Raw genomic sequence first — 11,026 nt, 5'->3', positions numbered from 1 at the left:
CGGGTACTTGGGACACGACTATTGATCTGTGATACATTCATTAAAAATGTATGTATCTCAGCAAAATATCATCGGCCTTTGCTTACGGTAACACTACATGGCAGTGAGTGTGGTCAGAAGGTGTGTGAGAACAGGTTTTATCACTGTGGGGTATGAATGGAAAATATTTGTGGAATAAAGCAGAAAAATGTGAAAAATTGAAAAGAAAACATGAAAAAGCACATCAGCTTGCATGATTCAAATTGCTAAGAGGTAAAGATTTGTGTTTGTTGGAATTTTGTTCATACAGTGGTGAGATTTTAGTAATTTGTGGTCTAGCCTATTGAAATGTACCAACATGCATTGCAAGGGTTTGGAATAGAAAAATAGCAGTGATCATGCTTAATATCGGCGTAATGACTTGATATCAATTAGAATAACATTATAAGAGGGTTAGTTCTATAAAATGGGAACGTTTGGAGTTGGTCTGCATGAGGATCAGTAAAAATGTGAAGAGTAAAGGGGGAGGAATTAAAGTGCTGTTCTGTTTACTCTGTTTCAGCACAAAACTGAAAGTACAGCCCCTGACAAAAACATTTACTGTACTCCTGCATCAAGACACACACACACACACACACACACACACACACACACACACACACACTGAGCCCGACCCCTCCCTCTTCCTTTACCTGAGCCCTCACTCCACCTGACTCAGAAGCACTCACAAACACCAAAGGGCTGAGCAGCGCGAGCTCACAGAAGGGCTTTGCATCCGGTGTCGCTGCAGCGCGTGCCAGCGGGGGTCCCACGAGGAGCTCATTTTGCATCTCATTACTCATTTGAGACGACTCAAGAAAAAAAAAACTTGCCTCCTCTCTGCTCGGCTGTCCCAGCTGAAGAAACGAGCGCGCATCAGCTCCAAACGCATTCCCCCAGCCTACGTCGGCAGCACCTCCAACTTCTGCACAGCAAAGGGACATGGGTGATAAAAACGCCGGTAAGAACCTCCACGTGCTAGTCATGAATAAATTATGAGCTTGTCTCTATTTGTTTATCGCTTATATTTTTGACGTCACAATACATGTGTGTGGGTGTGTGGATGATTTGAGCAGAGACTGCAGGACAGTTACGTTGGCAACTTTTTTTTAGTAATACTGAATGCAGATATGCGACAGATCACTTCTACAGAGAGTGGATGCACTTCTATTGCTTAAGTCAAGAGTTTGAGCCGAATTGCACTTAAGACGTTACAGATCCCATGCTTCAGTGCTGCAGCGCGATCCTGCTGCTGCTGTATCCAGGTTTCGTAGCTTTTGTCGTCCGATTCCAATATTTTACGTCCCCCGTGACGTAGCCCATCTTTCCAACACGGGATACAGTTAACATTCAAAGTCCACAATGTTACAATTACAATTTATCACTTGAATGCACTTTGTATTTATACTGGATCTGCATTACGCCGTTTCCAGCTTGTGTGTGGCGCATGGTGAGCGGCTTTCTCTCACTCTCCCGGTGCTGTCAGCTGATACAGACTAAAAAGTGCTGCCTCTCCACTTTTTTCCGGTGAGATGAATGTGCTGCTGTTCCCCAAGCAGCGGCGGCGGTGTGGCCTCAACGATCAGCATGCGTGGTGTTGACAAAGCTGTTCAATTTTTCTATAATGAATGGACTTTGAGGCTGTAATGAAGAGCTACTGCTGATGAAAAGTGTAGCAGCTTCCTTTTTTCCACTTAACTTTGAATATGTAACTCACTCACTGCATAGCTTACAGTGCATTCTGTCTCTTGTTGTGGTTGTTATGGCCTGTTTTTGCAGAGTAGTTTTATGATGCTTGAAAATAGACTCAGTGAAGGATATATTTGAACATGGGGCAGAGTGCCCTTGCTTAAGTAGGGTAACCCTGCTGATATGGTCACTCTTATGTGTTTTATCTAGAAATGTATCATCCATAACTCAAGAAGTGTACAACATGTTAAGGCTTTGCAAAGGGCTGCTGTCTTGTGTACAGTTTTGAATTTAGCTTCCTTTCCTGGTCTGAAACCATGTGTCAGACTTTCTTAAGCCCACTTTACTGGTGTGCAGTTTAACCTCTTAAAACCCTGGTCTACATTTTTTAATTTACCTTGCTATTTTGGATTAGTAAGACCTAATAAGTACAATTACTAAACTCTGTCTTTGTACAAGAGGTTTGAGTTTTTGTGTTGTAAGTTCTCTATAATGTGTTTGTTCGTGGTGTTATTGTACTTAAATGTGTTGTTTTCCTCACTAAAATGGGTGTAATGTTGTGATTTCCTCAAAAGATGATGTGGGCAGTGTCCCTTAATGTGGCTGATAGGTCAAAGTATAAAAAAATGAAGTATCATGAGTCTGAGAAGCAGAAATGTAATGTCCACATATGTGGACGCTGGGTCTTAAGAGGTTAAATTATCCACTGATCCCACACAGAAGTGAAACGCCACTGCCATAAAAATGCTGTATGCTTAACTGTCAAGCACAATATCCTTTATTGCCATCACAGGAAGAAGCAGAGTGTATCAAAATGAAGAATATTAAGTTACTTATAATTCATGTGATTTCATGGGGCATATAAATAACTTAAAACAATTGTGATAAAAGTAATGCTTGTTTTGGTCATATAAAACTTTAATAGCTAGCTGGTAGCAGTCAGTCTTACCTAGCTTCGCTTTGTTGAGCATGCTTCCTCCCAGATTATTTTCTCATTTGTGTATTAGGACAGTGTGTTCTTATGTTTGTCTCTTGTGACCCGTCTGACTTGTCTCCTCTGTTATTGTGCACCATCAGCCAAAGTAATTCAGGGTTTTAATAATGTTTTTTTAATGTCAAGGCAGGATTATAAACTAGCAGAGCGGGTGACCCCAAAATCCCCAAGTTCACTGCGGGACATTTAGTTTTGAAGATTTGTGTACTTGTATTGTTATAGGGAATATGAGAGCTCAAAGAGGGTCATACAGGCTTATTCTGTATGGGTCCTGATTCTGCACTGGCCTGCAGAATATTATTCATAAATGAATTATGTAAATTTGAATTAAAAGGTATCAGATGATGTATTGCTGTCATTGTGTTTACAACCCAGGGTCAGGACAGAGCAGACTTTAACCATGCTCTGTGTTGAGCTGGACTCGAGGTGACTGTTCCACAACTCGTACATTAAGGAGAAAAAGCTCCGTACAAACATGAAGACACAGCCGTTCAGTGATGCTGATGAGTCGTTTTTTTCTCATCTCTCTGCTTCCTCTCACTCTCATCTGTTAAATCCTCTTTCTGTCCTGCACACCACAGCAATCTTCACCTCTAATTTCTTATCCCTCTCATAATGCAGTCTTCAGTTTTGCATGACTGGGACATCTTCTTTTGCAGTTCGCCTCTCTTTTACCTCAGAGTAATGTGTTGGTATGTTGGTTTTGGCACATGTTGCACACCCCCATAGAAATACACCCATTGACATTCAAGAAGCATCTCTTTCCTGGACAAGGACAACTACAAATGCTGATTTTAACATCTAAACTTGACAAACCCTCTACTTTGTACAAATGAAGTGGAGGATCACGTTGCATCTCTGTTTGGTGACGCTGATACTTTACCTGTGACAAGTATCATCTTGTACTCCATTGAACCCCTGACCGCAGGTTTGCACACTTGCTGTTTTACAGAGATTTCTGGCAGCTTTACTTAATGCAACCATTAACAGTTTTGCAGTTCAGCTGATTTGAGTATCAGAGACCTTGCTGGAGCTCTGCAGAATATGAGAATCCTTTCTGTTATTTCAGCAAATGAAAGTTACCATCAGTGGTGACTCACTGCTGTTGAACTTACTGTTTGTTCTTAGTGGTTTACATGAATCCATGCACAAGGGCTGCACAAGACTAAACTACAAAAGCAGCCACAGCTGCGTGAAGCTTGCTCCTTCAGCTTTCAAGTCTGACGTTCAGGTTGTTTTAATGCTCTAAAACATGAGGTGACATACCACATGTTCACATTGGCATGAAAATCAAAAATCGAAGCATTTAAATGAATATCGAATCGAACCGATAACAAATCCAAACAAAATGCAACCTAAAAGAATTGAAATCATCAGATTCTTAGCAATATCCAGCCCTAGTTTACATAAATAAACTCCAACAAACTATTTTTTTGGAGAACAAACATTATCCGAGGCACTCCGATGTAATTAAAATCCTTTATTATGTCAGGGACATGTCAACGCGTTTCGACTTCTCAGAGTCTTCATCAGGTCATGATTAACAACACGAAACAGGTGTTAAAATTACCTAGGGAGTGTCATGAGATTTTGTCACGGGACGCCATCACATGACATCAGACCTTAAAAAAGACATACACAGATGAAATATACAGGGAAAAACATACAAGATGCCTGGTTACACAATCATAAACAAGCTACACCAAACAATAATCATCAATAATTCATTAGACCAAATTCAATATGAGAAATTCATTATGAAAAAAAAAATCATTTATAAAAAGGAGAAAAATCTATTTCTTCATTTAGGCCTGGAAAGGGGGCGGCCCCCAAAGCATAAATCCAAAACGTTTCACGTTGTAAGAGACGTTAAGGTTTGTCCCCGCCCCTTAAAGATCTAGGAATTACTTCAATAGCCATGATTTTGAGAGAATTTGGATTGTTTGAATTACCAAGAGAGTGTCATGTGATTTTGTTGCAGGACGCCATCACATGACAATAGACCTTAAAAAAGACATATACAGATAAAACATATAAGGAAAAAACATGCCTGGTTGCACAATCATAGACAAGCTGCACCGGACGATAGTCAGCAAAGATTCACAAGACAAAGTTCATTATGAAAAAAAATCATTTGTACAAAAGTAGAAAAGTGTATTTCTCATTTAGGCCTGGGAAGGGGGTGGCTTTTAGAGTATAGATTCAAAATGTTTCACGTTGTACGAGACGTCAAGGTTTGTCCCCACCCCTTAAAGATCTAGGAATTACTTCAATAGCCATGATTTTGAAAGAACTTGGATTTTTTAAATTGCCTAGAAAGTGTCATGTGATTTAACTATTTTTTTAAACTTTTTTTTATTCAATACAGGGGTTATTTAAAAAAATTGACAGTGTTTTTCTCCCATACTTCAGTAACTTAAAAGTTATTATTATAGTCCTTTCAGTCAGGAACACTTTCATCATAGATTATAACCGTTTATTGCCTAACATGCCGCCTTGCTGTATAGTGGCCAGTGGGTGTCAGATGATTTGCAAAAGCTACAACAGGAATGCAAGAGCAAAAACAGGAATGCAAAAGCCACAACACAACAGAAGTCAACAGAGGTTAGTTATTCCAGTGGACACAGAAAAGTTGTGAAAGTCAGTAAACAATTGTTTGTTTTTAACTTCGGCTATGATAAATGTAACTTTGTAGGGGTATCACCTGTAATATCCTTCATAGTACTTATATTTCTTTATGTACCAGTAATACGTCAACTTATATTTAGCTTTAGGAATCAGTCATGTTGTATCGTTAGCATTATAGCTATATTTATCTAAGCAAGTTATTAAACAAAACACTCAACAACTTACTTTCACAACTTTTCTATGTCCATTAGGAAAACTGTCCTCTTAACTCTCTTGTGTTGTGGCTTTTGCATTTGTGTTGTGGTGTTTGTGTTCATGTTGTAGCTTTTGTACAATAAAATGCGTTACATTTATAATAACATCAAGTCCAAAAAAAAAAAAAAAAGAAAGATGTGATTGGTTGGGTGGGGTTGGGAACAATGATTTGAACATCAGCCTGTCAGCTGATGACAGCCGGGGGATATGACTTCTGTGTCCTGACTGAGATTATTTTATCTTTGATTTAGGGCAAGAGGAAAGTGACCGTACTGAGACTTCAACATTGCAAATTAACACATAATTAAAATCAAATCATAAAAAACTCATGCTAAGTTGTTTTTTGCTGTCTGCTGAGAGAAGCTAAGGGATAAACGCAATGCAGAAAAAACATTTTCACATGTAAACTGAAGGTTACTGACGTAGAAATGCAGATATCCAAACATCTTATGTTAATGTGACACAAGTTAAAAAAGTTTATTAACTCTAAAACATCAGGCTTTGAATGAGTAAGTGGCTGTTTCATATATTTTCTAATAATCTTTGATGTTTGCTTTCTCTCATCACACCTGGCTGTGGGCAGCTCCGCTGTGCAAACAATGACAAATAACTGAGTCATCCTCACAGAAAACAGACTCTTTGGGTTTCGCATTTCTTGAAAAGTAAATACTTAAGGATTGACTTTAAATGTACTGTTAGATGAGAAAGATGCACACACTCACAAAACTTTCTGTAGATCTAGTTTTTTCAGCCTGTGAAAATAAAAGAATCAAAGTGAGGGGAATCTCATATTCAAAATGTCTTTTTTAATACCTGCACTGTGATGATGTGGGTTTTATATAGTATCTTATCCAAACCTGTGTGTAATGATGTTAGATTAATGATCGGTGGCTTTGTATAGATGTGTGGTGCTTTAGCTGTCAAAGCATTTGTCAGTTTGAATGATTTGTGCATAAATAATCTATGACATAGCAGCTTTGCACCCCGCTGCAAATACAGTAAACTCCCATATTGATCAATAATTCATCCGTCTAAACTGTTGTAAAAGTAGCGGGAGCAGATTTCTAACTCTCACTTTGCATTTACTGCATTTTAAAAGGATATCTGTTTATTTTTCTAGTCCTGGATTTATGTTATTACATCAAATATATAAAGGGTGCGTTTTGATTCCTCTTCCATTCAAAGCTGGTTTCACCTTACAAGGTGAACATTTTCACCTCACTTTTGTTGACATGTACTGGAGGGTGAAATTAGAGCTGTCTCGTTTCCACCGTGTCATCACAGACAGATCTGAGTTTGCTCAAATAAAGACAGGGCAAGGTACAGTTATGACTCGTGTGAGGTAATAAAGGTTGAGATGGAGAGGAATATGTGACGTGAAAAGGATTAGATTGGGTACGTTCTGTTAGGGGTAGGTCTCTCTATTTTTTGGTGCATTCTTATTAAATCCTTAAATTCCTACTTAGGTTTGTCCTCTAACTGCTCAGCTGAAGTGCTCCAGCTGAGACAAGAGAGGAGCTGATAAAAACTTGATAAACTCTTCCAAGTCACCTTCAGGTATTTCTTAAAGCTTAAAGCAATGAGCTTAAAGAACCCTAAGTTCTGCTTCTGAGGTTAAAGCCTGCTTCACCTCATTGCTGCGGGTTTTTGAAGCTGCGTTTGTGCAGTGTTTCATAAATATCTTCTTTGAATGAAATTAATTCAAAGGACATGTATGTAAAAGTCACAGGTTTCTGTCAGCAGATGTGTTGTGTGCTGTTTGTGTTATAATACCACTGAATCCCTCAAGACAGGCACAGTTGGGCTTTAATAATCTGAATAATAGCTCTGAAAATCTGCAAATGGAGCAGGACTGCAATGCTGCATTTCTATGATCCATGGTAGCACACAAGCTGAACACTGACTCTACTAGTGTGGGACTTTTTTTTTTTGCAAGTTTTGTGATCACTGTAGTGTCTCCTACTGCTGCTACCTATTGGTTGGTTACAGCTTGCAGTCTCAGCACAAGGTGCCATAATACTACACACTGAGTCTTTTCATTGTGGAAAACAAGGCACCAGAAGCACAAGCTCAGAAGCCTGAGGTAGAAATTCACTTGTTACTTTTATTTATAGTCATTGAGCATCTTTTTCACGTACCTGTAGTTTTTCTAAAAGTTGTTCTTCCGCTTTGGCACAATACTTGCCTCAGGCATTACTGGTTTGTCGTTCCATGTTCAATAGCTCTTCAACAACACTTTGACAAAACTCACACCTCTCCCAAACTGTTGTTAGATAAATGCCAAGCCTCAACCTGAGGTAAGGGAAATATGGTTTCACGTGATATTTTGATATGGTTTTTAAAGTAGAATATGTGCCAGAGTCCTGATCTGATACCTGTATTTACCGATAAAAAAAGCTTCTCAAAGATGGCTTCATTTAGTCATTATTATTGTTTTAAAACTCACATATCAAACTTTGACTCAAAAATGGTATCATATCTAAGTTTTATGTAAAAATGCAGTCACAATAATAGGCGGGACAAACTGTAGACCCAAAAGCTCCAAAAGACTGCAAAAAATGCTACTTCTACCACAGACATGGGCTGTTTTTGAGGGATGGGTACCAAATTAGGTACTTTTCTAGGTACTGACCAAATTCTGTCAAAAGTACTGGGTACAGATTCACGTACAAACAAACAATACCATGTTTAGGTATTTCAATGCATGTTGATTCGTGACTGTGAGGGAGTGCAAGTGTAGGTGATCTTCCACGCTGGACATGAACACAGCATTGCAAGGTTATATATTAAAGAATAAATATGTTAAATTGAAAAATATGTATATTTACTTTTTAAATACTTTTTTTTTAAATCACATAAACACAAAAAATACCAAAACTTGGTACCATCGAATACAAATACTGATTACCAAGTACCGGGCATCGATACCATATCATTTCAAATGTGTACGGTACCCATCCCTGGCTGGTTATTTGAAGAAATGTATTCAACCATCAGCTCTGTAATCTTTTTGGGCCTTTTACTCTTTTGGAATAATTATCCCTTAAAAGTCTTTTACCACCTTTTAAATTTTTTTTGTTTTGGATTGTTTTCATTTTCTAGTTTAAATTATTTCCACACTCTTTACAGTCTGGCCACAGAGTTCCTGTGAAGTTTCTTGTGTGTTGTGCATTTTGTTGCAACTTATACTGAATTTATGAAAGTTTATGTACAGTAATGATCAGTAATAGGCAGTGATATTCAATACCACCATTTTTCAGACCAATACCAGTATGAGTACTCTCTCTTGAGTACTCACAGATTTTTAGTATTGATACTACTGGTACTTTTGATACATAAAATCTCATTTAATAGTGATGGATCATTTGGAACAAAGACAGCTCAGTCACTCTGCCATTAAGTCCAAGATAGAACACAAACAACTCTCTCACAACTGACAACTGTCAGAGTTTTTGTATCTATCTATCTATCTATCTATCTATCTATCTATCTATCTATCTATCTATCTATCTATCTATCTATCTATCTATCTATCTATCTATCTATCTATCCATCTATCTATCTATCTATCTATCTATCTATCTATGTACATATATAAATAAACTGAAGTGCAAAATAAAACAGTTAGCTTTTAACTAGGGCTGCACGATATTGGAAAAAACTGACATTGCGATTTTTTGGGGGGTTTGCAATATATATTGCATTATTATAGAGAGAGGAATTTTCACCAGATGACTTGAATAGCTCTGTTTGGGAAGAATTTGGTTGACTCACAATGACACCATTGTATTCCTATAATACCGTTAAATCCAGGCTAAGGGGGTTTATCTGTGAATGATGAAGATTGCTGTATATGAAAGGGATCCAGGAGGCCATGTCTCTGTACAAAATAGAATAGTTTTCAATTTCAGTTGTTTTTTTCCCATTTCTCCAATAAATGGGGGAAATGTGATGGTAACATCACATGCGCGATGTGACAATTGTGCATGCACATATTGTGATGGCGATATTCAAACGATATATTGTGCAGGCCTACTTTTAACCCTCCCTAATTCATTCATGTTGTCTGAACAGGACCTGACGTCACATTTGCAGTGATGTCAGCAGCAATATAACGCTAACTACTGGTGAAGAGGACTTGGTTCATGCAAGATTCTTTCCCCTTGAGTATCAGCTGCTGGTATCGGCAGCCTTTACAAGTGCAGATACCTTGAAATAAGGCTGGTATCAGCCCCATACCAGATACCCAACACCGTTCTCACCCGTCTCTTGTAATGGGTTGTTGGTTTGTGTTGCTGATCTTCCATCTGTTAAAAAAAAAAAACCCAGAATAGCTCCAAACAGATAGATGAGACGGGGATCCGAACATCCCTAAAATGTTTGCATAACTTTTAACACAACGAGGTGTAAATTGAAAAATGCAGCTTGTAAGTACTGTGCCAACTGTAATCAACATATTTATTACTTTACTTGTCACTTTCTGTAATGCACTGCTAAGTAGCTTGTAAATGGAAAAAAACAGTCTTATTAATATGACATAACTATCTGTTTGTTCATCATCATATTTGTGCTCACATTTTGAAGGTAAATGTGGCGAAGTTTAAATTCACACTTTTCTCAGGTAATGCAGATATAAGAGGAAGGGATACAATACTCAAGTATGAGTACCTTGAAAGATATGCTTCTCTAGTAAATCTATTTTACTACCCTCCATAACTGACAAACACTTTTATCACTAGGCAGGTTTAATATATTAGCTGTTCTTTATTGCATTTTAATCCCTCCCTGTGCCCTCTGTGCCAACCCCCCTCCCCTCCTCTCTCTGTCTTTCTGCATATAGCAATGATTGGCTCTGCAGTAGGACAGAACAGCTCCAGCTGAATATACAGCACCATCACCATATCTGTGACTCTGGGTCTGATGCCAGCTCCCCCCTCCTGCTCCCCGTGTTCTCTTCACTCCTCTCTGACCTTTCCTTGTTTGCATGAATGCTGTTGTTGAGATATATTGCTGACTTAAAACACACTTTTATGCACATTGTATACACTCAACATCATGAGGGCACGTCCCTGAAGTAGTTGGTGCTGTGTTTGTTGTTGTCTTTGTGGTGCAAGGTTGCGTGAGGTGATATAGAGGTGAATGTGGAAAAAAGTAATACACATCCAGCAAAGTTCTACAAATGTCAAAAATGTGCTGACTGAATGCTGCAGTAGATTTTGCACATCTTAACAAACTATAATGTATGACCACACAGGAAATCTAAACACTAGTGCTTTGTTTTCAGAGGCTCTGGATACTTTAAGGACTTGTGATGATACTTTTTTTTACTCACTCTCTCTGCTTTGTGGTCAAATCTCAGCCTCTGCAGCTCACTTTGGTCTGGGTTTGCTTTGTGTTATGGCTCCCTCTTGTGTAGAAAATGGCACATGGTTTTGTGTTTAT

General features: G+C 38.3%; 1 protein-coding gene across 1 annotated transcript in view; it reads left to right on the top strand.

Moving 5' to 3' along the window:
- The first annotated feature begins 727 nt into the window (after nt 1-727).
- Nucleotides 728-11,026, top strand: part of fgf12a (fibroblast growth factor 12a) — a 58,914-nt gene continuing 48,615 nt past the window's right edge. The window contains exon 1 of the mRNA XM_074689306.1: nt 728-979. Coding sequence (XP_074545407.1) covers nt 961-979 — 19 coding nt within the window. The 5' untranslated portion in view covers nt 728-960. The remainder of the gene's footprint in view (nt 980-11,026) is intronic.

The sequence above is a fragment of the Halichoeres trimaculatus genome, unplaced genomic scaffold, assembly GCF_033239565.1.
Source record: "Halichoeres trimaculatus isolate MK-OKI-2021-1 unplaced genomic scaffold, fHalTri1.1 fHalTri1_scaffold_15, whole genome shotgun sequence".
In the NCBI taxonomy this organism is placed as follows: domain Eukaryota; kingdom Metazoa; phylum Chordata; class Actinopteri; order Labriformes; family Labridae; genus Halichoeres; species Halichoeres trimaculatus.
The sequence above is the reverse complement of the archived record's forward strand: the minus strand, read 5'-3'. Positions and strand labels throughout refer to the sequence as shown.